General features: G+C 49.4%; 1 protein-coding gene across 1 annotated transcript; it reads right to left on the bottom strand.

Annotated features, from left to right (window-relative positions):
- Positions 1-13939: 13939 nt before the first annotated feature.
- Positions 13940-15465, bottom strand: LOC144107914 (uncharacterized). The gene has a single exon (XM_077641147.1). It carries the CDS (start codon positions 15330-15332, stop codon positions 14169-14171), a length of 1164 nt encoding a protein of 387 aa, XP_077497273.1. The 5' UTR covers positions 15333-15465; the 3' UTR covers positions 13940-14168.
- Between the last annotated feature and the right edge of the window lie 11084 nt (positions 15466-26549).

The following is a 26549-nucleotide window of genomic DNA, read 5'->3' as shown; positions in this document are numbered from 1 at the left end:
TCAATTGATGAGACGAGGGCGATGATATTGTCAGTCGCCGACCTTTTTTGACGGAACCCGTTCATTTCTTGGGGGAACTCATTTCGGCTTTCTAGGAACCAAGTTATGCGCTTGCAGATCATGCGCTCCATGAGCTTACCTACGCAGCTCAGTAGGGCAATGGGCCGGAATGATGCGTAGCTTGTTGGCTGCTTACAAGGTTTCAAAACGGGCACGATTTTCGCCAGCTTCCATTCCGTAGGGACCTCACCAGCCATCCAGGAAGAATTGTAATACTCCAGGAGTCGAATACGGGAGGTGTGGGGTAGCTTTGCAATGGCGTCATAGGTCACCTCATCATGACCCGGAGACGTGTGCCTGTTTGTCTCCGCGATAGCTGTGGATAGTTCTTCCATTGTGAAAGGCAGGTCTAACGCTGGCACTGCCGCCTTTGGGATGCCTGTTTGACCATCTGCGGAGAGTGTCGAATGCTCTGACCCTGCCGACAGCAGCTTGCAGTATTCTTCTGAGACTTCTTGTATAGATATTTGTTCGTGAAGGGAGAGTGCAGCGAAGGGGTGGAGTTGTTGAAGTGGCGTGCGCATACCTCTAACTATCCGCCAAATATTGGTTACTGGTTTGCGCACATCCAGCGTAGAACAAAAGTCACGCCACTTTTGCCGACTGAGTTTATCCATGTAGCGTCGAATGTGACGTTGTGCCCGTCGGCATGCACGTAGGTCATCGAGGCTTTTTGTGCGCAGAGCTTTCCTTTCAGCTCGCCTGCGTATAGCGCAAGGCCTTTGGAATGTGTCATCATTTGAAGGTAGGTTATCATTTTTAGCTGTAAGTTGTGTACTCGCCCTCAGGCAATACGCAATTGTCGATGCTAATTCCTCATTGCGAGTTGCCGCAGTAACTCCTCTGCTTACAGTGTCCTTGTATGCGTCCCAGTCTGTAGATTTTATAAGGAATTTCTTTGGGTTCCTCTGCGCATGGAAAGCCGATATGAGGATTGGGTAATGGTCGCTTCCACGTGTCTCCAAATCAGTGCACCAGCCAAAGTTGTGGGCGGATGAACTTGTGACAAATGTCACGTCGATGCTGCTGGTAGTCGTCGGGCCTCGGAGGTAGGTGATGCTGCCGTCATTTAATGGCTGAACTGAATGCTTGGAGAGAAGTTTTGCAAGCTTGGCACCTCGGGCACATGTATGTGAGCTGCCCCAAATTTCATTATGAGCATTGAAGTCTCCGCAAGTAATATGCGGAGAGGGCGTCCTTGCTATCAAGTCTTCAAGTCTCAAAGCATCAAATGGCGTGCCTGGCTCAAGATATACTCCAATCAGAGTGTACTATTGTCCGGCAATAACTGTGACAGCGCATACGTATTCATTGTCGCTGTGAGGCGGGACATCAACCGGTGAGGTAAACATGATGTAAATGGTGAGGTAAATGATGTAAACATTGCAACAGCGAGGATAAGATATTAGGGAAACGATTCTCTGATTTTACGGATATCTACGCGCGCAACGCTGTCAGCAGCCAACACATGACAGCGTATAAAGCACTGTGAAGTGATACTGCATGTAGATCTGCCATCGAAAACAGATCCTAGCCATCTTCAGTGTGCTACAGCATACTTTATAAAATTTATTATGCGCCTTTACCTTCACAGCTGGCACCATCATCACCATCAGTAGCACCATCAGTAGCACCATCATCACCATGCACTCCACCCCCTTCTTATTCTCTTAGTTTCTTCGCCCTCCTGATCCAGATCAGATGGCACTACCTGCCCTAAGTAGACGTATTCCCTTACCACTTCCAGCATCTCGCTACCAATTGTGAACTGCTGTTCCTTTACGAGACTGTTCAACGCTACTTTGGCTTCTGCATGTTCACTTTTAGGCTCACCGTTCTGCTCTGTCTAAGGCACTGATCATGCTTTACAATTCATCCCCTGAGTGACTTAGCAAGGCGATGTCGTCATCGAATCGAAGATAACTACGGTGTTTTTCATTAACTCCTGTCCTCAACTACTCATTAATCAGCCTCTCAATACCTCCTGTATACAGGCGAGGAATAGAATTGGCGAGATCGTGTCTTCCTGCCCGGCATCCTTCCTTATTGGAGCCATATTGCTTATTTTATGGAGGGCTATAGTGGCTGTGCAGCCGTTATGGTTATCTTCCAGGATGTTTACATAAGGGTCATCTCAACATGATTCTGTATTGGCTGCAAAAATGCTGGGGTTTCGAATGAGTCACATATTTTCTCGTAATATATAACGTCCATATACGGGGCCTGGTTATAATATACACATTTCTCTGTCCCCTAATTGATAGCGTGAATACGGTCTATTCTCTAGTAGCTTTTACAGAAGCACGCCTAGTCATTTGGTTTAGTGAATGGTAAGGTTGTCCTGACTGTACTGGCAATGTAGTGAAAGCTTTGTAGGCAACAGACAGTGACCTTATCCATCTGTATTTTTTTCAAGTCCTTGTCTCCCCTTTCTTATGGATTAAGATGGTGTCAGCGTTCTTCCAAGCTACAGGTACGCTCGAAGTCATAAGTCATTGCGTATACAGGGTAGCTAGTTTTTCCAGCGCAATCTCCACACCATTTTTCAATAGGTTGGCTGTTACCTGATTTTCACTAGCTGCTTTTCATCCTTGCATATCTCATCAGGCTTTTTCTTTCTCTTTCGTCACTTGCGGGAAGCTCTATTGGTATTGCCTCTTTCATTAACGTCCTGATTATATTGGTTACTGAATACATTTATGTAGACCTCGTCGGCTACCTTACCTAACTTGTCCATGCTTCTGTGACATTACCCCCTTTGTCTATTATCGCATACGTCTGATTTCTGCATATGCCTAGATCACTCTCCACTGCTTTTAGGCTACATCCGTTCTTTATGCCATGTTCAATTCTTTCCCTATTAAATTATGCCCGCTACCTTGACCTTACTGATTACTTTTGATAGCTCTGACAGTTCTATTTTTTATATGGGGTTAAAGCCTTTCACGCTTTCGCGTTTCAGAATTACGTCTTAATTCGATATCTATAATTTACCTGTAAATATTGATTTACAGCTTCACTGCAGGATATTAAGCATGAAACACCTGTCAAGTTGTGCCCCGGTAGGGCAAAGCCCGCTAGCTACATAAGAAAAACAACACGTTCAGTCTTTTGTGGCTTTCATGGCACATGACTGAGGGCAATAAATTTCTGCACAGCAGCTACATTCAATGAATCCCATACCTTCTTAGTTTTCCGTGTGCAGTGTGCGATATGTGTGCAATGAGCACTGACTAGAAAATGCATCGTTTCTCGCTCTTGAAATGCCGAATTTTCAAGCTGTTAAATATACATTAAGACGTATGTACCAATCAGCAGTCAAAAGAACAATCGTTCATGTACTTATGTAAATGATGTCCCGTTTATTTGGGCTGTTCCTTGTAGAGCTTTTTTAACAATCACTCAGCCTCACTGACTGTTGCCACCTGCTATGTACTGAATAATTAGCGACACAGGTACAGTGCCGAGTTAACTCTAAAATTCTTGTCCGTAAATTTGCATGCTTTCTTAACAACGCCTTGACGTGTCAGTGTCCATATGATATGGAAGTAATGTACATGGCGATGTGCCTTCATCTGACGTGCTTCTCTTGAAGGATATTAATTTTTGAACAATTGCCACTGTTTTAGTTTACATCTTCTTGAGGCGTAGTAGGCAACGGCAGGAAGTGTGTCAATGTTCGAATCGTGCAAAATCGTAAAAAGGCGCGATCAGGAACATAAATAAAAGACGTATTAGCTCTGTGGCATAATGCACAAGCATGCGTTATGGCTTACTCTAGAGTGGAGGTTACATCAAGTCTATAATTGCGAAAGGCACACAAAGACAAGGTAACTAACGAAGTAGCCATTGCCTGTTTTGTACAAACACAGTCTTTCAGAAGTCTCCAGAGCCATATGCTTCATGCCTTATGAGGAGACTTCGAGTTGATGTGCACATCAATAATGTGTTTTCATTTTTACAGCAGTGTTTTCTCGCCAGAACCAAAGGATTGATCAGTGACCTCGTACTGAGAAGGAATTGAGATGTTTGAGCAGGAATTTTGCTGTTGGAGGAATTTTGCAGAAAATGCATGCTTGCACAGGCACTAAAAATGAAATATTTTCAGCAGAAACCAAAAAGACCGACCTACCAGTATTCGCTTCAAACAGATAAGCCGAACACATCAAACGGCCCTCTCCTAGTTTTCGCCGCAGAGCACAGAACCAATAAGTGTCAAATATATCATTTTCATGAAATACCGCAGCAAGCAAATAAATGGTATCAGTGTTCCCACTAAGTGCAAAATGGCATTTATTCTTGAAAAAGGACATTTCACGTGTTATGGCGCTCACCTTTTTCAATCATTCCAACCACTACTTCAACGAATCACATTCACTAGAAAATCCCAGTGTTGAAAATGCATGCCGGTCACCACCAGTAGTATCCACACAAAACTCGTGAACAACTAGGCAAAGGAAAACCTCAAATAAACGATCCACAGAGTATTGCACAAGAACATTAAGGGAATCCTTGCCGAGGCACAGAGAACTAACAGCAACTGGTTTGAATGAAATGGGCTGAAGATATGAAACACAGCTGGAAATAAAGTTATCAGCTTTCACAGAGTGGCATGAAGCCTCGATTACAGCATAACTCAAGTCCATCAGATACTGTGTGCGGCGGACATGAGGACCTAGAAAATGTTAAACTGAAATCTCGCGTTCATTCTAGTGGTGTTTCAATGTACGTTCTACAGATTTAACTCTTACTTGGGATGTAGCCCTAATTTCATAGTTTGTGAACTATCTTTGTGAACAGCTAGTATCAACGAGGAATGCTCAAGAGTTTGCTTTCTGGAGAAACTCTGACAAGAGTTGTGCCTTGTACAATTAAGTCTTTGAATGCCTGAAATGAAGTGCCCGCATAGTGCGCACTGACACAGCAAAAATGATCATCACTGCAAAGGACAAAGCGGCCTCTTTCAGATGACATAAAGACGAGTTGTGACACCTAACTGCCGTTCAAGTGCTTCATATCTTCAGAGATATTTCACTGCTTCAGTAGGCGCTTTATCCCTAAAGGAGTTCTCGCGCCCCACAGCACCTGCATGTGATACGGACAATGTCATCAGTAGAGAATCCATTCACAGGGAACTGGTGTGAAGCGATACCTGTATTGCACGTCGTCAATTCCCTGGCTTCATCTGTTGCCATTTTTGTAGGAAACAGATACATTGTTTTCTTTCGTGGTTCAAGCTGTCATGGTTAGTGTGCAGACAGGTTTGCTTCTCAGTATTTGAGAAAGGAAAGGATAAACATTTGGTGTGAATTTTGCATGAATAGTATTTGCATAGGTTACACATGTATGCGAATTCTTGCAATGAAGTGCGCTTTTCTGACGTGTCAGCCGCCGTAGAGGATGTTGAATGTCACGATCTCGCCTTGTTTCCTGCCACGTGCACATTCGGTGCGCGATATGTTTCACACACATGAATCAGGACTTCTTCATCCGTCCTCCTGCACGAGCTCTTTAGCTTGATGCGTAGGCAGCTCAAGCGAAGTAAGCGGTCAAGGAGAGTGGGCGTTTTCAGATGCATTGTTGAAAAAAGGCACGATGAACGCAGTGAAAATTGTTAGCTCCAAATGAAAGAGCTCCAAGGCCGCCGCGGTGGCTCAGTAGTTATGGCAATCGGCTTATGACCCAAAAGACGCGGGTTCGATCCCGGCGTTGTGAAGGGCTTCGGAAATGTCCATCACCTGATGTCCTTTAACGTTCACTGACATCGCACAGCACACGCGCCTCTTGCACTTCGCCTCCATCGAAATGCGACCTCTACGACCGGAATCGAACCCGCGTCTTTTGGGTCAGCAACCGATCGCCTTAACCACTGAGCCACCGCGGCAGCTTCTGTTTTATGAAATACACATGTTTAAATTATTTCCAAATAAAGGATGTGATAGGCATTGGTTCGCAGGAAAGGTGCGGCCGAAAATAACGCTGTTCAGAATATCATAAATATGTAGAATAAGAGCGAGCGGAAACGGGAGGAGAAAGACATGTTTGCGTGGGCTGTTTTTCTGTCACGTTTACGGTTCACGAACCATAGCCTAACTACAGACTGTTATCAGTCACAAGTATGATAAACTGTTACAGCCAAGTAAAGCCGAAAGTTGGGCGAGTTGGTGAACGGTCATGAAGTAAAAAATACAGCGAAGGAAACATGAAGGACGAACTACAGCCAGCTCAATCCTATTCTTCGTTACCAGTCTTTTCAAGAGCTGCGCTTATAAAAATTTAAATGCCGATCCACAGGATCTTCGTGAACTATTCACTGCGTTTTTATGCGTGTAAGCTAGTTAAGCTTCGAAGCCGCTTCCCAGCTCTCACCCGCCATGCTCGTACCCAGAGGCGACGGTCTGTTGAGCTCCAGGCCTTCGAAAATGTCCTCCCCTCACCCGCCGTGCTCGAACTGGCTGAGCGGTGCTCTGATTGGGTGTGCCTGTCGGGCACCTTGGAGGACTGCTATGACGCTCGACGAACAGTTTTCACCCGTTTATTAAATTTCTATCTCTCCTCCAAAAATCGCCAAGACAAGCCATTCAATAGCCTCGTCAGACGAAAGAACATCCAATTTCACCGATCATGCGTGAGGTTCATGTCTCTGGGCGGAACCAACCGTTTCGTCACGGTCTCTCCTCACACCCGCACGCAACGCACCAATCACGGCTCCCCTCGCACTTTCTCGTGGTCGTCACGCGTTCCGCAGCGTTCGGTGTAGGCGACCGGCATCACGTGCACCAGTGCCACACGCACGAGTATTGCATCCCAGGGACCGCAGTTCTTGTTACCCGCCGCTCTTCTCACGCGTGAAGCACGTCCGGCCAGCATAGGCTGCGTCGAAGAGCGTAAGCGGCCGCAGAGAGATGCGCTTAAGCGTTCGGAGTCCGGTGCCGGCATCCTGTGCACAAGTGCTAGATGCGCGAGACTTGCATTCCGGGGAACGGGATTCTTACCCACCGCGCATCTCACGTGGGAAGTCCTCCCGCCAGAAGCTATTGATGATCGCATTTGCCGCCGCGCTCTCCGCGCGGCGTCGCCTTACGCCCAAACAGCGCACGCTGTGTCGAAGAGCGTAAACGGCCGCGGCGAGATGCACCTGAACCACTTGAGCCATGCATGCCGACGACGCTTCAAGCTCCGTGGGAAGCGCTGCAGGGCCAGATTAGCTGCAAGGCGCGCACCGCACCATCGGCTCTAATGTAAACCAGAGTAGCAGCGATGTTCGCGGTAATTCGGGGCTGGCCCAGATGCTTCAGTCTACCCTTGACCGCCGCCAGCGCATTCGAAGGGGAACTCGCTGTTTTATCAGGTTCCGAGGACATTGCGTACCCACGCGGAAAACAGTCATATAAAAACGAGGCTTCACACCTTCTTTCAAAGTTCCTCCAGGACTAGGATTGAGGCTCCAGAGGGTGAGAGCAGGAGTTTACTATTGACTGCTTTGATTGTGCTTAGAGCTATGTAGATCATTCAGCTCTCAGGTATGTGCCTGATAAGTGGACCTTATTTCGCATTTATTTCGCTTATTTCGCATCATCATCATCATCATCATCATCGTCATCATTTCGCATTTAAGCGTCGCTACGGTGGAGCAATTGTCGGAAGAATGCGCGAGCCTATAACCCTACCAGTTGTTTGCGACAACCTCAACCTCTTGTGTATAGTTATTGTTACTCTGTTCCGCTTGCGTCCATGCAATAGCCGCGCGCTCGACACAGTGCCCAACTTAATCACTGGTAGGCTTGAACCGGAGGCTGCGCTTCGCGTGCGCGTACGTTGCTCCCTTGGAAACAAACGTGAATGCTTCACCGACGCTGCAAAGTGCGTACCTGTTCAGCTGAAGCAGCCACTTTCACATCGAAGCTAAAACACATATTGGTATCTGGTGTTTCTTTTACACACACATAACTACCTCGCAGAACTCGCCTTAGAAAGAAGAAGACGAAGACCTAGTGGGTGGATACGTGTCTGCTTCTAGGTCTGTGTTTTCGCTTTTCGCTGTCTTCTCGTGTGTGGCGTGGGTCGGACAGTGCCCTCCGTGCGACCGAATGCTGACGACGCCCCTACGGAGAAATTCCCGGCACGGCGGGCGCATTCTCAAGTGAGAAAACCCAACCGGAACCCTCAGGGGCAAGCTAGGCTTAGCTCGGCGCTGCCGAGCGAGGCCGCGCTACGCGTCTGCATGGATTCTGCGTTGTCGACGACGGCTACGCGGATGCCCGCTGTGTTGCCACCTGACGCAGCCTCCACGTCCACGCAATCGTCAGCGCCTCTAGGCCTCCAGCCTGCGCCGTCTTCCGATGCTACGACTTTGGCCTGTGACATGGACTGCTCTATCGCCTCCGTGCCCGTGGCACTCCCTCAAGAAACTGTGCCCGTCGCGCCAGTTCAGTATTCCCACCAAGGGCCGTCACCAGCGTCTGAGCCTCCTCCACAGATGCCTCCCGTGAGTCAAGGCTCTCTTCCGCCTGCTGCGAACTCGTTCCGCGTTACCATCAAGCCTACATTTCGCTTTGATATGACTGCCATCCCTGCCCGGAATGTTCAAGCCACAATTGACCATGCCCTTGGCTCTTCGAACTACTGCGGGTTTGTCGTCCATCGCCCATCGAACACCATCACGGTAAACTTGTCATCCTTAATGGACGCCCAGAAACTTTGCGCAGTTACGCGGATCCCCCTGGATGACAGCAAGCATGTCCCGGTGCAAATATATTTTGCATCTGGTCCTGACACACTCCGCTGCATGGTTTATCATGTCGACAGCACGAGCCCTCCCGAGGAGGTGCGCGCAAATATTCGCTGCTCAACTCATGTTGTACTGCAAGCACGGCCTATGGGTCGCCGGGGCTCATACCTGCTCATCCTGCAAGGCCCGTTGACTCTCCCGAAGTACCTTACCTACTACGGTGCGATCATCAAACCACAGCCCTTCCGACCTCGTCGTATTTTTTGCTATCACTGCCACAAAGAAGGACATATGCAAAATACCTGCCCTAATCCAGCAGCTGTGGCCGACATGAATGAACCAACAGCTCATTGTGCCCTGTGCAAATCGCCGGACCATGACATTCGCTCCCCCGCTTGTCCAAAGAAGAAGCAAGCGAAGAAGTTTCACAAGTCGCCTGCAAAAATGGATGTTCCTACAAGTAATCGCTTTGCAGCTCTCGCATGTGACGACAGCGACTTCCCTGAACTTCCTTTATCTGAGCCTGCTGCTCACCATATGTCTCCTCGCCAGCGTACATATGCACAAGCGGCTCACCTTCCCGGATCAAATGGTACGCCCAAACGTCCAGTGCATCCATCACATGTGGATACTACAGATGAAGACACAGCTTTAGACAATGCAATCGCGGAGGCTCGCCGCCGACTAGACGAACTCACCCAGCGCCGGGAACAGCGTCGTTCTCAATCCTCTCGAAGAATTCTCATAACTCGGGAGCAATCATCAGAGGAATCACCTAGGGTAAGCCCTGGCCCACAATCAGGTGCCGACCACCTGTTAGCCGTGACTACCCCGACAGTGGACAAGATATTAGCGCTGATGAAGCAGGTGACATCCCTCATCGTGGAAGCTCTTCGGCCTCGTCATGGATAGCGCATCATCATCGGTGGTGGTGCAGTGGAACTGTCGCGGTTTCGCTAATAAGGCCTCTGAAGTGAACATCCGCCTTCGCGACGGAAAGCTGAGGGCATGGGCGTTCCTACTGCAAGAGCATAATGCACTCCCACGCCTTTCAGGTTTCTGCGCATACCATTCACCATCTATCCCTGATCACCGTTGCACCGCCTCCTCCCTCAGCCCAGGTAAATCTGCAATTTATATTCACAGTTCAGTTCCGCACACACCGCTCGACCTTTCACGGTGGTGCAACACACGTCAAGAGGTTGTCGCCCTTCTCGTAAAACCTGCACGCACACCCCTTATTCTAGTTTCTTTTTATAGTCGTCCTGGCTCCGCATCTCCCAATCTGGGATGGGTTCGTTTTCTACGTTCTACCAACTCGGGTATCCCTATTCTAGTTGGCGGTGACTTCAACGGCGCACACACTGCGTGGGGTTACCCATCGGATTCCTCAAGGGGTTCACACATCCAAGGGAGCTTTTCAGATCATTCCTTTCAACTTTTAAACCACCCGAATACTTCTACCCGCCCACGAGGTGGCCCGTATTCACCTGATTTGACTTGGTGGTTAGGCCCCGGTAACCCTCGTTGGGCTGTTGATTCTGATACTTGGGGTAGCGATCACAGCCCTATTTTTATCTCCCTCACGCCTACGCGTCTACGGAAAATACGCCGCACTGTACGAATAACATCATGGGATTCTGTACGCGCAGACAATCATTTATCTACATTCAACCCCTCTTCAGCATTGTCTACTCTATCTGCTGTTCTCGCTACTCACACTATTACCACTACTGTAAATGAAGATGACCCAAACCCGGACATACATCTCTTGAATCTGTGGGCTCTTCGTCGCCAGGCGGATCTTTACGCTACTCGTCACCCCGATGACCCTTCGGCTCTTCCTACTCTTCACCGCGCTACCGCACGGGCGCGGCGCTATGCAAAGCGGCTAGGCAGGCAACGCTGGGCTGCATGGTGTGCCCGCCTGTCCTCTACGCAGGGCAATCGACATCTTTGGAGAGTGTTTCACGCCATAGAGCGCCCTTCTCAGGTTGCAGATTACACAGAGAGCATTCGCCTCGCGCTAAATGTGGATGAGGACACATTTGCACAACAAGCGGCCCGTCAATTTTTTCCAAACCATGACTGCACCGCTACGTCTCCACCTGACTTATCGGTAACAGAGCCCCCCGATGGGATTACTTCTGACCTCACCATGGCAGAGCTGCTGGCCTCCATTGACCGTTTAAAAACTACTACTACTCCCGGGCACGACGGCATACCTAACTCCTTATTCTGTAACTTGGAAGGGAGGGCTTTGGAAACCCTACTTGATACTTTTAACGAAGTGTGGCTTTCTGGCGTCATGCCGGGAGACTGGAAGCATTCTATTGTGGTTCCAATTCCCAAGTCAGGTCAGCCTCCAGTATCTCTCTCGGCCCTTCGTCCAATTTCCCTTACCCCTACCATCTGCAAGCTTTATGAAAACATTCTAGCCGCACGCTTATCATGGTGGCTGGAATCCCATGATTGTTACCCAGATTCCCAAATTGGTTTCCGCCCACATATTGGAACGGAGGACGGCCTTGCTACTTTGGCTGCTGACGTGCTTGACCACTCTCCACAGAGTCACCTTGTACGAACCGTAATCGCTACAGACATAACAAAGGCATATGATAACATCCTTCACTCTGCCATTCTTGCCTCCCTTCAAACTCTTGGTCTCCCTCACCGGTTCCTCCTCTCCATTCACGCCTTTTTAGCAAATCGAACCTTCAGCGTGCGTGTCCACGGAACGCCCTTTGGTAATTTCACTTCCAATAGAGGAGTGCCGCAGGGCTCCGTTCTCGCCCCCACATTATTTAATGTGGCTTTAATTCCTTTGGTTCGAGCCCTAGAGACCATCCCTTCTATCCGCGTGCTTGCATATGCCGATGATATCACCTTGTGGTGCTGTCATCCAGATGCGTCTATTCATCAGTCGGTCCTTCAACACGCGCTGGATGTATTGACATCTCGCCTCCCACCTTTGGGTCTAACACTCTCTCCTACTAAATCATGTTTCATTCGAATTGGAAATAAAGCCGCCTTACGGAAAGCTCCCCCTTTAAATTTTACGGTACATAATTCTCTGATTCCTCAGGTAGAAACTGTTCGTATTCTTGGTCTTCTCCTCCATACATCTGGGACTGGCACCCCGTGGCTGACAGCCACCCGTAAATCGGCTCACGCTACTCTAGGTCTGATTCGTCGCATAGCTATGCGCTCTGGTGGCGCACGTGCTCATACGGCCCGCCAGCTTGTGCGCTCTATCCTTCAGCCACGGATAGTATATCAGGCTCAATTTCAACGTCTCACCCGCAGACAGTGGGACTCCCTTGAAGCTATCAATCGTGAGGCTATGCGCGTCATAACATATCTGCCTCGTTTAACACCCATACCTGTGCTACAGGAGTTCGCCCAACTTAATACACTCAGTGAGATCATCGACCAACGGGTGGCAAATAGAGCTCGAAAACAGTCTCTCAAACTTCATCGTTTAAAGACGCTTCCACCGTGGTCCTATTGCCAGCTCACTGACAATCGCCCCACTGTTTCCCCGTCGGTATCAGCAGCGTATCTGCCTGAAGGATGCATATTATACACGGATGCATCTCATTCTGCAGAGAGGGGAGTTACTGCTGTGTATAGTCCATCTCATCCGCATCTCAACTCTCGCGCGACGTATACTGCGGATACGTGCACTCCCCTGGCATTGGAACTTCAAGCCATTTACAATGCCATTGCTTCCCTTCCACTCGTTCCAACATTCAATACAGTTCACATTTACACCGACTCCCGCGCCGCCCTTAAACAGCTGAAGGCTGTTCGACGAACGTTCCAGATTTCACAATCTATTCATGTGCTCTGCGCAAAGTATCCATGTCCTGTGCGCATACACTGGATTCGCGGCCATGCCCAGGATCCACATAACATTCAAGCGGATGCTATGACTCATCTTCATACATTAGACGATCCGCCACCTTCCCCTCTTCCCCCAGATCCGTTCCTGTCCCACGTTTCCGATTCCGAAGTTCTGCGCCAGCGAACACGCGCTCTAATTCCTCCGTGTTCGCACCCTCTCCCCCGTAGTCTTACTCGGCAGAAGGAGGTATCCGTGCGCCGGATTCGGGCAGGGGCGGCTCTGACACCATCTGTCCGTCATCGGTGGCGTGCCAAAGATCTGCCACTACCTGACAGGTGCCCTCACTGTGGCGCTGCACCGGACATATGTGATGTGCGGCACTTGTTGTGGACGTGCCCAGCGACGGCTGCTATCAGAAAACGGCTCCTCAGGGAGGTGGGCCTGCGGTGGAACCGCGAAAGTGACTTCGTGAAGTGGACAATGGACAACCGTTTCATTAACAACCTCTGCGACTACCTCAGCGCAACGGTTCTTCACTCCTTCTTTTAACTTTCAATCCCGTGCATTCCTTCCCCCCTTTCCTTTTTCAACTTATGCCTCATGGCACACTTCTCGAATAAAAAAAAAAATAACTACCTCGCAGCAATTTCCAGCTACACGCTGGAGTCGATAGCAGATGTGGTGACCGCGCGATAGGCTCAGAGCTCCGACGTGTTGCTCTTTTCGTTTCAAGGCTTTATGATAACGTTGCTGACAAGCTTTAACGAGGGTTGAGCGCGCGGTGGCGACGTCATGTAGTCAGTGATGTCATCCGTGAACCACCATGTTGTCGCGCGCTGGGAATTACTATATGCGGTTGGGTGGCGCACTTGAAAGCGACATGTGCGCGTGCGCCCATGCAGTTTTTATGCGCAGGTGAGTGTGGTAGAATACTGCGTTGGTCTTCCAAGTTCACCCTTCGGTAGCACTGACATTCAACGCGCAGGAGCGGCTTTGTTCATCATTGTTTAAATAAACCGTAAGAATCATGCCTGCTCTCGTATTACAATGCGTGCACCGTCCACGTAGAGTTATAAACTGCGCACTTATTTTCCCATGAGAGTGGAGCGCAGGCGCGTTTATAAAACGCTAGCAGGTTGTGAATAGTGCAAACTTGCGACTTGAAGGAGTAGTGCCGAAAGAGCGCCTTCAAACTAAACGGTAAAGTCAAGAACTTCAAACTCCGCGTCAGCAGGAGACCGCCGCCATAAACCTTTTCCAAGCCAACCAGTCTGCCGAAAAAAAAACGAATGATCCAAAAATTTTATTCACCTTCAGCAATTCAGCGGCACAGATTGCCATCAGATAACAAAGAGAAACACAGTCAACATTGAGCACACATTGCATCTGGGTTCAACCGCATGAAACGCCACACACGTTTATCTGGGAGGTCCAACCACATTTGAGTTGTTTTGCTGTAAGCACGCAGGGCGACAGAAACACACAAACAAACAAAGAACGAAACGAAATATTTAGAAAGCTCCGATTGCGCTATTCGAATTGCACGTTGATGAATAGATTTTTGCTTCGGAAGAAGCCTCGCATCTCAAGATCGTTCCAGTTCAAAGTCCCGGTCTGTTTGCCCATATTCCAGGTCTCCGGCGGTGGTCTCCTTACCATCTTGGGGTCCTCCATGCGAAGCGGCAGCCTGATGTCGTTTCCCTCATCCCTGGGGTGCCTGATAATGACCGTAACGTTCTTCGTAAAAGGCCACTCTACCCAATCATCCCAGGCACCATCGCGAAGATACAAGGCAAAAGATAGTAACACCACATCATTTTTTCCCTTCTTCAAAAAACAGTCCACTTTAAAGGTGTAACCAGCTAGAGTGCAGATGGTCGTCGAAAGGCGGTGTTCTTTCTTGTCACCGCTTAGTGCCTTGTAACCAGCATATACATCAGTGAACGCACACGCCGCTATGAATACACCAGGCTTGGAAGTAGCGCAAGAAGGTATCGCACTGACTACCGTTTTCGTCAAAGCTGGAACCAACGAGTCGCGTTTGTCTGCGCCTGCCTTTTCAAGTTGAATCAAATCATTCTCAAAGCAGCCCATTCGTTCCACCAAGGAGTTGGCACAGTTGACTACGCCCTCGTGCTCCATTTTTCCACTCGACACACCCTCTCGCAACCCCTCTAAATCTTTTTTCACGTCCCTGAGCTTTTCGACGGCACTCGCAACGGCAATGGTGCTCGCAGTCTTGCGCACAGGAATCCTGGCCGAGCACTTCCGGTAGTGTTCACCGGCTTCGCTGCGAACTAGAGGATTCTGACACTTGGCACACGTCACCCGGTCGTTCCTACATGCAGCGAGATGATCCTTCAGCTCAGAAAGTTTGCCAGCGAAGCCGCATTGCTCACCGCCGACGATGCAGAAAACGCGGTGCTCCTCCAAGTGGCTCTGCTTGAAGCTCATTGACACGATGTCGGCCTCCGTGAAAGTCAGGCCGTCTAAAGGGCACGTACCGCCTTCCGTTCCGTTCGAGCCTGAGCAGACATGGCACAAGACGTCACCGCAGGGCAGGAGCAGAGACTGACCGGACACCACACCGCACAGGCCGCAGACACGGGTGCTAGGCAGCGGTTCGACGAAGACAACGCGTCGGCGCTCGAGGAAGTCGTCGAAACCCGTCAGTGTGTATTTCGTGCCCTCCATAGCAACGTTCTCAACGGTGGGGTACGAACAAAATGGCCAGTAGAATGGCGGAAGCAGCGTTAACTTCGAAGGGTGCACGCCACTAACAGTCGCAACAAGCAGAAAACGAATCAGCAGCAGGCTAAAATTTCAACTGACGCGCAAACGACTACAGCGCCACTAGGCGAAGCGGCGAGGCGGCGATGGCGCGGCTACGGGGGAGAGAGTCAAGTACAAGAGCAGCGTTATCGGCGGCACCAATGGCGAGAGGAAAACGACGACGAGCAAGCCGTGGCGTCGTACTTGCATCGCCATGGCCGCGGCTAGCGGCGATAACGGTTACGTGACGCTGCTTGGCGGCGAGATAGAAAACATGGTGGGAGATTTATACACACGCGTCTGCTGCTTGAAAAGAGCTGTGCAGCGCAGTAGAATACTGCGCGGGTCCAGCCACCGTTCAGTTTCTTCTTGTAGCTTCTAGAAGAGGGCTTGCATGAGCAACGCGGGTACCGGGACAAAGGAAGCCGGTGACGTCAACTTCATATGGCCATTATATCGCGCGTTAGCATTCACTTGACTACACACGCGCTCTCGAAAGAAGACCTGCATTTTTGTACGGGCGCATCGGCGGTTTTAAAGCTATTTGCAGCGTAGGATTGGTGGGAGCGGTAACTGTACACTCTCTTGTCGTGCAATATTGCGTGCGTTGGAGCAAGGAAACCAGCGGCGATCCGGAGCTGGCGAAGGCGACGGAGGCGGTGACGTCAATCCGGGATCTCGAAGGCGCGCTCGAAGGCGCCAGGTTTTCGAGCGGGGGCACTGCGAAGCCTTTACGGATATCATAACTAACGCCTATAATTTTTAGGGCTCGAAAATGTGAAATGAAGGAGAAAGGTAGTGGATATATAAATAACCGCCCTGTGTTGTTTTACGCCCAAACTAATGACGCCGGCGGAAAAGGGGAAAAGCCAGTGGCAGTGCTCGGTAAAATGTTTAACAGCATGCAGGTGAAAGGCAATAAGGTTTCAAACGTACGAAAACGCGCATGTAAGAATTACGAAGCTTGTGACAAATGCGATACTAGTTTGCGGTGCAGTTCCCTTTATAGAAAGTAATCCGTCGTTATCGTGCAAGCTCTGGTTAAAGAAGTTTTTGCTCTTCGACCTTTCAGCAAATTATGTCTCAGGTTCCAAAACACCGAAGAGACGGTAAGATTATTGGTGCGAGGTTAACCTCGATTTCTCTTCAAAATTGCCCTTCTTGGCATCGATTCCCTTTCCTCGATGTATGGTCATTTCGTTAGAATTCCTATGCAGTCTATCCAGAAGACAGATGGCAAAAGTTCTGATTGAGACGTTGTTTTCTGCACCAATGCATTGGCAACCTTACCTCTCCTTTCCAGACAAGAGTGTATTAAACCAAGTGCAGCGGACATGTGTTCAAGCCGGCGCAAAGACTTTCCTTTTTAGACTTCACACGTCAACCCTACTCGTCAAAATACATTGCTTCGTAAAAAAGGGACTTTTGTGCCATGGTCGCAACTGTAGCTAACGCCAACAGCGAGAAAGTATTGTTCATTGCCTTGTGTTTTGTTGTGATGCCGTTTTTTTTTCCTTTTTTAGGACATTCTTCAATGGACTCTCGAAAAGGACACTGAGATTACGCCATACACTAGAAGACTTCTTGTCTGAAATGGAAGGTTCTAAGGTACCTTGTGATCTTTTACTGCTCATGGGACTGCTCAGTCTGTGGAAGAGCCACATGACAGATCGCCCCGTTCATCGAAGTAGTGCGGTGGGTATATGCGGCGCAGGATCGACCTCCTGCCTGGCTGCTTTACTCGATGCATCTGTCTCCCAGTATTTCGATGCGCAGGCAAAGTGAGAGCAGGATGCTGGTGAGACTCTATATGACGGGTTGCGGGATGCGACATGGTTAAGTCGGACTTGAAACCTCTGAAGTTGGGTGTACTTCCGTGCAATAAGGAAAAAAAAAGAAGACCCTTCATGGCATACGGTTTGTGTGACGTTCCCACCTGTCGGGAGTCAGTCACAGGATCTACGGGTCCTGCTGAAGCGAGGAGAAATGAGCCAACAAGGCGGTAACCCAGCAAAACAATATTTATTCTTCTCTGCCTGAAGGCGTAACTGGTGGTCCGCTCACCGCTGGCTTTCAGGAGCCTCTGGTTGTAGGTCCGGCAGATCGGGGCTCCACTCCAATAGTCTCGCGACGGCGGGCCGCGGTTGCTTCGGCTCGGCCGGGGTCTGCCTCTCTTCCCGGCATCTCTCGGCTGGCGGTGCTGTGACGGGTCGAGGCCGTAGGACTCTTGGGCGCTTCGGCTGGCGGTCAGTTTGCTACGGACGCTGAGGTCCGGCTTCGCTGACTATCGACCAGCACGATATCTTGCGTCCGTTCGCCTCGCCCGTCTCTGCTCGACTCTTCTTGGTCTCCACTGCCCCCGCCGCGTCTCTCCGGAGATTCCCTTTCTCTCTCTCTTTCTCTCTCTCTCTCTGGGTAATCCACGCCCAAAGGTTTTTCGTCGTCGCTGCTCACACAGCCGACCAAAGGCACCCGCCAAACTTCTAGGAATCCGCGGCTGTTACGACGGGAAGGCCGATGGCGCCGTTGGGGATGGGTCGAAGGGGATCAGGTGTCCCTCGGAGGGCGACGCTTCTCTGCAGTCAGTCCGTCCGGTGCCAGCCGCCGACCTCCTCCGCCACCTCGAGCCATTACGCAGCCCGTCGTGTCCGCTGCTAGTAAGGTAGCCTGTCGGCCTGCACACACAAACGCACAAACGAACCCGTCTTCGCGCGTGGGGGGGGGGGGTTGCACGGCGCAAGCCGCAGGGAAGACTGCGGTTGCGTAGGGCTCAGCGCGCAGCCTCTCCTCTTTATCCGTCTGGCTGTCTTTGCACATCTGTCTTCTGCATCGCCCGCCGCATTCCCCACCACCGTCTTCGCTGACATGTCTGAATCAATCAATTTGAAGGCAGGGAAAATGTCTTGGGCACTGGTCTCCGGGTTAGTTCTTTTCAGCAATGCCGGGGCCTCCCGTATGCGGCCCTTCACATTGTGTGCCCGCCTGGCACACAGAGGGGCTGGGCTCGAACCGCAATGCTGGCGAATTTCTTTTTCGAATGGTCATTTTCGCGCGGACACGCTCTGCCGACAGGTCCTGTACACGCCACTCATGAGGCAATAAATGCCTTCGCACGAATACCCTGTACGGGCCCGAGCTCGGGCCGCAACTTCAAGCCCGGGCCCGGCCCAAGACAGTGCAGTGCAATGTTCTAAGTTGTCGGCAGGTAACCGCGTGCGTTGGGGCAAAAACAAGGTGCTACCTGGTGCAGCAACGAGAAAGGCAGATACTTTTTATGGTTTATGGCGGTTTAACGTCCCAAAGCGACTCAGGCTATGAGAGACGCCGTAGTGAAGGCCTCCGGGAATTGCGACCACCTGGGGTTCTTTAACGTGCACTGACATCGCACAGCACACGGGTCTCTAGAATTTCGCCTCCATCGAAATTCGACCGCCGCGGCCGGGACCAGAGACGTTCCATTCGTATTGCCGTGGCCGGGCCCGCGGTGGGTTGAAAGGCTCATCCGAAAGCAGTGCAGATATTGCTTATTCGCATTAATATCCGATGTAAACGTATCAGTATACAAGGTAAAGTGTAAAAGGTATATAATAAACACAAAGTGATCTCGTCACGAGCTCCCTATTTATTTCACTGATAGCATAAATGCATCACAATGGCAAAGTGCCTCGACTATAGTACCAGAGAGAAAAGCTATGATCCAACGTGATGACATGCATCGTCACAATCGACACATGAGTCATTAGCAGATAAGAAGAACATTTCTCTGACCTTTATTTGGCTTCGGAGGCTATACATGATTTCCATTTCAACAGAAATAACAGTACAGTATGATTCACGTACAGAATAAGACCATGAACTGGAACACTGAATAAAGTCGGTCGAATCCCTGGTATCCGTGTCGGCTAGTCTTTCGTGCGTCCTACAGCACCAAATGGTGAGTAATACCCAAAGGTGCGAACACATAAAAATAGAAAAAAGTTTCTGTGATTTCAGCAATGCATCCCGACATGGCTTGAAAAAAAAACGTTGGTGGTCCAAAGCGACGAAGAGAGAACGAATTAAGACACATGGAAAACAAACTCTGTGCACATCATTCGAGCTCAACGTTTACGTAGACGGTATCGTTGACGACAAATCCGTGGAATTCGATGTCTTTCAAGGTGATCGCTTCCGTCGAAATACCACAGTTCCATGAATCAGGGGCTGGTTTCTTGACCATTTGGGGATCTTCCATGTTGACCGACAGCCTTACGTCTTTTCGTTCATCCCTGGGATGCCAGACAATTACCGTTACTTTCTTGGCGAAGGGCCACTCTAAGAAATTGTCCAATTCACAGTCGCCAAGAAACAGAACGAAATCACCATCAGTAGCACCATCATCACCATGCGCTCCACCCCCTTCTTATTCTCTTAGTTTCTTCGCCCTCCTGATCCAGATCAGCTGTCACTACCTGCCCTAAATAGACGTATTCCCTTACCACTTCCAGCATCTCGCTACCAATTGTGAACTGCTGTTCTCTAACGAGACTTCAACGTTACTTTGGCTTCTGCCTATTCACTTTTAGGCTCACCGTTGTGCTCTGGCTAAGTCACTGATCATGCTTTACAATTCACCCCCTGAGTGACTTAGCAAGGCGATGTCGTCATCGAATCGAAGATTACTAAGGTGTTTTCATTAACTTCTGTCCTCAACTGCTCAATAAGCAGCCTCTCAAATACCTCCTGTATACGGGCGAGGAATAGTATTGGCGAGATCGTGTCTTCCTGCCCGGCACCCTTCCTTATTGGAGCCATATTGCATTTTTTATGGAGGGCTATAGTGGCTGTGCAGCCGTTATGGTTATCTTCCAGGACGTTTACATAAGGGTCATCTCAACATGATTCTGTATTGGCTGCAAGAATGCTGGGGTTTCGAATGAGTCAAATACTTTCTCGTAATATACAACGGCCGTATACGGGGCCTGGTTATATTCTACACATTTCTCGGTCCCCTAATTGATAGCGTGAATACGGTCTATTCTCTAGTAGCTTTTACAAAAGCCCGCCTAGTCATTTGGTTTAGTGAATGCTAAGGTTGTCCTGACTGTACTGGCAATTTAGTGAAAGCTTTGTAGGCAACAGACAGTGACCTGATCCGTCTGTATTTTTTTTCAAGTCCTTGTCTCCCCTTTCTTATGGATTAAGATGGTGTCAGCGTTCTTCCAAGCTTCAGGTACGCTCGAAGTCATAAGTCATTGCGTATACAGGGTAGCTAGTTTTTCCAGCGCAATCTCCACACCATTTTTCAATAGGTTGGCTGTTACCTGATTTTCACTAGCTGCTTTTTCCCCCTTGCATATCTCATCAGGCTTTTTCTTTCTCTTTCGTAACTTGCGGGAAGCTCTATTGGTATTGCCTCTTTCATTAACGTCCTGATTACATTGGTTAATGAATGCATTTATGTAGACCTCGTCGGCTACTTTACCTATGTTATCCACGCTTCTGTGACAATACCCCCTTTGTCTCTTAACGCATACGTCTGATTTCTGCATATGCCTAGATCACTCTCCACTGCTTTTAGGCTACATCTGTTCTTTATGCCAAGTTCAATTCTTTCCATATTAAATTATGCCCGTTACCTTGACCTTACTGATCACTTTTGATAGCTCTGCCAGTTCTATTTTTTATATGGGGTTAAAGCATTTAACGCTTTCGCGTTTCAGAATTACGTCTTAATTCGATATCCATAATTTACCAGTAAATAATGATTTACAGCTTCACTGCAGGATATTAAGCACGAAGCACCTGTCAAGTTGTGCCCCGGTAGGGCAAAGCCCGCTAGCTACACAAGAAAAACAACACGTTCAGTCTTTTGTGGGTTTCATGGCACATGACTGAGGGCAATATATTTCTGCACAGCAGCTACATTCAATGAATCCCATACCTTCTTAGTTTTCCGTGTGCAGTGTGCGATATGTGTGCAATGAGCACTGACTGGAAAATGCATTGTTTCTCGCTCTGGAAATGCCGAATTTTCAAGCTGTTAAATAAAAATTTAGACGTATGTACCAATCAGCAGTCAAAAGCACAATCGTTCATGTACTTATGGAAATAATGTCCCGTTTATTTAGTCTGTTCCTTGTAGACCTTTTTTAACAATCACAATCAGCCGCACTGACTGTTGCCACCTGCTATGTACTGAATAATTAGCGACACAGGTACAGTGCGGAGTTAACTATAAAATTCTTGCCAGTAAATTTGCATGCTTTCTTAACAACGCCTTGATGTGTCAGTGTCCATATGATATGGAAGTACTGTACATGGCGATGTGCCTTCATCTGACGTACTTCTCTTGAAGGATATTAATTTTTGAACAATTGTCACTTTTTTAGTTTACATCTTCTTGAGGCTTAGTAGGCAACGGCAGGAAGTGTGGCAATGTTCAAATCGCGCAAAATCGTAGAAAGGCGTGATCAGGGACACAAATAAAAGACGTATTAGCTCTGGGGCATAATGCACAAGCGTGCGTTATGGCTTGCTCTAGAGTTGGAGGTTACATCAAGTCCATAATTGCGAAAGGCACACAAAGACAAGGTAATTAACGAAGTAGCCATTGGCTGTTTTGTACAAACACAGTCTTTCAGAAGTCTCCTGAGCCATGCTTCGTGCTTTATGAGTAGACTTCGAGTTCATGTGCACATCAATATTGTCTTTTAATTTTTAATTTTTACAGCAGTGTTTTCTCGCCAGAAGCAAAGCATTGATCAGTGACCTTGTACTGAGAAGGAATTTTGATGTTTGAGCAGGAATTTTGCTGTTGGAGGAAATTTTCAGAGAAGGCATGCTTGCACAGGCACTAAAGATGAAATATTTTAAGCACAAACCACAAAAGACCGACCTACCAGTATTCGCTTCAAACAAATAAGCCGAACACATCAAACGGCCCTCTCCTAGTTTTCGCCACAGAGCACAGAACCAATCAGTGTCAAATATGTCATTTTCATGAAATACCGCAGCAAGCAAACAAATCGTATCAGTGTTCCCACTAAGTGCAAAATGGCATTTATTCTTGAAAAATGACATTTCACGTGTTATGGCGCTCACTTATTTCAATCATTCCAATCACTACTTCAACGAATCGCATTCACTAGAAAATCCCAGTGTTGAAAATGCATGCCAGTCACCACCAGTAGTGTGACGACCCCCCATAATGCGCAGGTCCACACGGGACGGAGAGGCAAAGAGACACCGTATGGCTCAGTTTAAACAAACAGATATATTCAATAATTATACATGATTATGATTATACATCAGAGGCTGGGGCGTCCGAGCTTACGTGCCGACGACTTCATGGAGACGATGGAGGGGCTCCGGAGTTGAGCTCGAACGGTTGCTGGCAGAAGCTGCACGCCGTCGGGCTTCGGCGCTGAAGGCCCATTGGAGAACGATGTCGTCCTGAGCGTTTTCTCTTCCGTACTCCTTGCCGATTTTTATAAGCTCTTATCCCCACATTCCCTAGGGTGAGGACGCCCACACCGGAGTGGGAGGGGCCTAGGGCTTTCACTTGGGCGCACAAACACACCCCGAACAGCTAGGTTATTTCGTTGGCAAAGACGGCACCCTGTGCCGGCGCACGAGGCCAACCAAGAAAGGGAGACCAGAGAAAACCGCTTAGGAGAGAGTCGTCATACCTCGGTCGTGGACAGAAAGGGTTCTTCGCTCGTTTCACGATGCGCCATGCGCCGGTCATTTTGGCGTAGCGAAGACACGCAGGCGTGTGGAGCGTTTGTACTTTTGGAGTGGCATGCGACAGGATGTTAGAGACTACTGTGCGAAGTGTCATTCCTGTCTCGAAAGAAAAACACCCAAGGGACGAAGACCAGCTCCAATTCAGCCGTTCCCTGAGGTTTCGGCTCCCTTCGAGCCGGCAGGTATGGACGTAATGGGCCTGTGGAGTTCGCTGACCTTTCTGCGAACTCGTTGGTCTTGTGTTCTCAAGGAAGGCCGCTCCAGTGGAGTCGGAAGTCCCCAACAAAGGGGCCCGTCCCGTCCCTGCCTCCCCTTCGTGCGGCGGACGGCCTCGTTTACGCCGCGCCGTCACGGGGATGACCCGCCGGGAAAAACGCTAACAATGTACAGCTGTCGACATGTGGTTGTTAAGGGGTTGACGAGGTTTCGGGGGCGCACGCGATACGGCTGAGTATTAGCCGAGTGACCGGAAGCCCATTATTCCCTTAACGACTGTGTTCGTCTCGTGCGGTGTATGCAGTAAACACTTTAGGGATCGTTTGTCGCGTGTGCGAAAGAAAGTGGTAACGGCTGGGCCGTGGGTGCCGTGGGAGAGGGTGGTCGCGTTTGTGCTGTTTGTCTATTTGATTGCAACCTCTCCTTTCCCAAATGTTTAATCAGCACTTTTTCCCCAATCCCTGATCAGTGGGCGGACCTTATTTTCCTTTCCCTAGCCACTGATTGGAGAGATGGGTCGTTTGTTATTTTATTGGTTGCTGTACCCGCTAAGGGCGGAGACAGAGGGTTTAAAACCAAGCGCTCTGGGTTGAGCGGGGGCTGAATTCGTCTGATCCACGATTTAGTCATGTAAATAGTTTTCTCCTTGCTTTGTTTCTTCTCGTTTTTTTACCTATGTTGTAAATAAATAGTTAACCTTCTCCTTTCCTTGAGTAATGTGAATGTTTGCGAGTAGAACCACCGGGTCATCAAGAAACCCCGATTTCATCATCAAGTAGTTTCGTCTCACCGCTACCTGAAGGCGGAAATTCAACTGGCGCGCAGTCGACACAGGATCGCAACTTCTTTCTACTCCAGGCATTGGACGGAAGGTGAGAAGAACAAGTCGGTGGACAAGTTGTTTGTCCTAAAGGAGAAAACGTGAAGCTGCGTCGCAAGACGACGTCGAAAGCTTCAGGATCACGGGTCGAGTTCGAGAGGACGTCGGAGGCTCAAGTCAGCTAGGAGCTGAAGGAGCCGGGCAACAACAAGCCATCGAGGGTTCGAGTCAGCGAGCTGCTGAAAAGTAACCAGGCGTCGACATCGAACGGGTTCGAGTCAGCGAGCTGCTGAAAAGTAACCAGGCGACCAAGTCAAGCCAGTCACACGAGGCAGAAGTCAGCGAGCTGCTGAGAGATCCAGAGCTCACGTCGTCCGCATCGAGGAGCCTATCGTCATCACGGAGGACGACGAGATCACCGGGGCAGAGAGCAACCAGTAAGGTAGGAGACCTTTCTGCTTTCTCCGAATTCACCATGTCGGTGTAGTGTTTATGTGCTAGAAAGGATAGCGCGGAAAACGGAGATGGCTGCCGTACGGTATGATCAGGAGGGCAGGATGCGATGCATTGAGCAGGAGGAGGCTGAACAGCTAAGTGAAATTGAAAATTTGAAACTGCAAATTGAACTGGAAAAGAGAAAACTTGCACAGATGCAGTTAAAATTAAGACAGGGGGCGAAAGTCGATAGCGAGGTCTTATTCGCATCAGTTCAATGTTTTGTCTGTATGATTTGGGCATTCGATGATTGAGTGTCCGAAAGAGCAAGAACAAGATGTTCCCGCGGTGAGGGGAGATGTGTGCGAGCTAGTAGCTCAGGTAGAGATACTGGCGCCGGCATGCGGCGACTTGCACACCGACGATCAGAGTTCTGAAGCCTGTGTGGATTCACGGGCCGAAATAACAAAACAGGAAGGTGATATAACGTTGTGTGCTAAGCCAAAAGAGTGTACTGCAGGCATAGGGGCGTTAGTCACACCTGTGAAGCATTTGCTGTCAGAGCAACCGAATATAAAGCAGACCCAGGAGGCACTTGAGTGTGTTGCTCGCGATCAAGGGTTCAGCATCGTGACCCACTCTATGTGCGCTAACTCTGACGCAGCAGTAAGGGTCGAGGACGAGAAGGCGGATCTGAGTGCGAGAACGTGCTTTGCAGTCGATGGCAATCTAGCTGCCAAAGAGGAGTTGTCTTACCAGCCGGTGCTGACACTGTGCGCACTCACAGTGACAGCAGATCTAGCTAGAGGTGTAGGGTAGCAGGTAACACCGGAAATACACACACTAACAGAGCATTTTAAAATTGAGCAGCTAGAAGAAGAAAATCAGAGTTCAGATTTCGAAGAGCATTTCGAAGGTCCCCACGATTCGGTTCGCGACAAACCCGGGGCTTTAGTAGAGCTTCAGGCAGATCCGAACGCTGCAAATGTTACTGCAGGAGATTGGGAGCTAACAGGGACAGCTGCAAAGAATTTCGCAGCGGATAGGACACTGGTGGATGTAGGCAATGCCTCCATTCCGGTAGGTTTCCACATGGAGCCACCTGCCCCATCAGCAGAAGTGTGCAAGCTCGGCGGCGAAGGTGATCGTAAAACGATAATGTGTGAGGGCAGGCTCTTCTCTGAGGAGAACACCGGCCGCCAACGCTGTAAACAGCTAGCACTGCCTGAAACACGATGTCAAACTGCAGGCCAAATTGCCGATGACAGGCCTAACCCGACGGTAAAACTAAAAGTAAGGGTGTACGCAGACGCGATGGCAGCAGCAATCTTCTTAGCCCGCGGGGAGCCGGTGAGCTCTACTGATCCGATAGCGGCGGCAGCCTTTGCAACCGGCGCTGTGCCGGACAATTTGAAATATTGGTCCACTCTTGTTGACAAAGCTAAAAAGAAACATGAACTTCTTTTTCGAGATGTAGGCGGCTAGAAGTAATTTCTGCCAATTTGGTGCACCGATCTGACATGGTGGATTTTGGAATGTGCAGATTGGTGTCCTAACCTTGTGTGCACGGAACGAATTGAGGCTATGTATGTGTGTGCGCAGTGCTGCTTGGAACCTTGTGGCCGGACTTTTATGTCACACTGACAGCAAGTGTCCGCGTGACATTCTTGGTTGGGAGGTGTGGAGTTCGCTGACCTTTCTGCGAACTCGTTGGTCTTGTGTTCTCAAGGAAGGCCGCTCCAGTGGGGTCGGAAGTCCCCAACAAAGGGGCCCGTCCCGTCCCTGCCTCCCCTTCGTGCGGCGGACGGCCTCGTTTACGCCGCGCCGTCACGGGGATGACCCGCCGGGAAAAACGCTAACAATGTACAGCTGTCGACATGTGGTTGTTAAGGGGTTGACGAGGTTTCGGGGGCGCACGCGATACGGCTGAGTATTAGCCG

Source organism: Amblyomma americanum, chromosome 10 (assembly GCF_052857255.1).
Source record: "Amblyomma americanum isolate KBUSLIRL-KWMA chromosome 10, ASM5285725v1, whole genome shotgun sequence".
NCBI classification, from domain to species: domain Eukaryota; kingdom Metazoa; phylum Arthropoda; class Arachnida; order Ixodida; family Ixodidae; genus Amblyomma; species Amblyomma americanum.
Note: the sequence above shows the minus strand (reverse complement) of the source record. Positions and strands in the feature narration are given on the sequence as shown.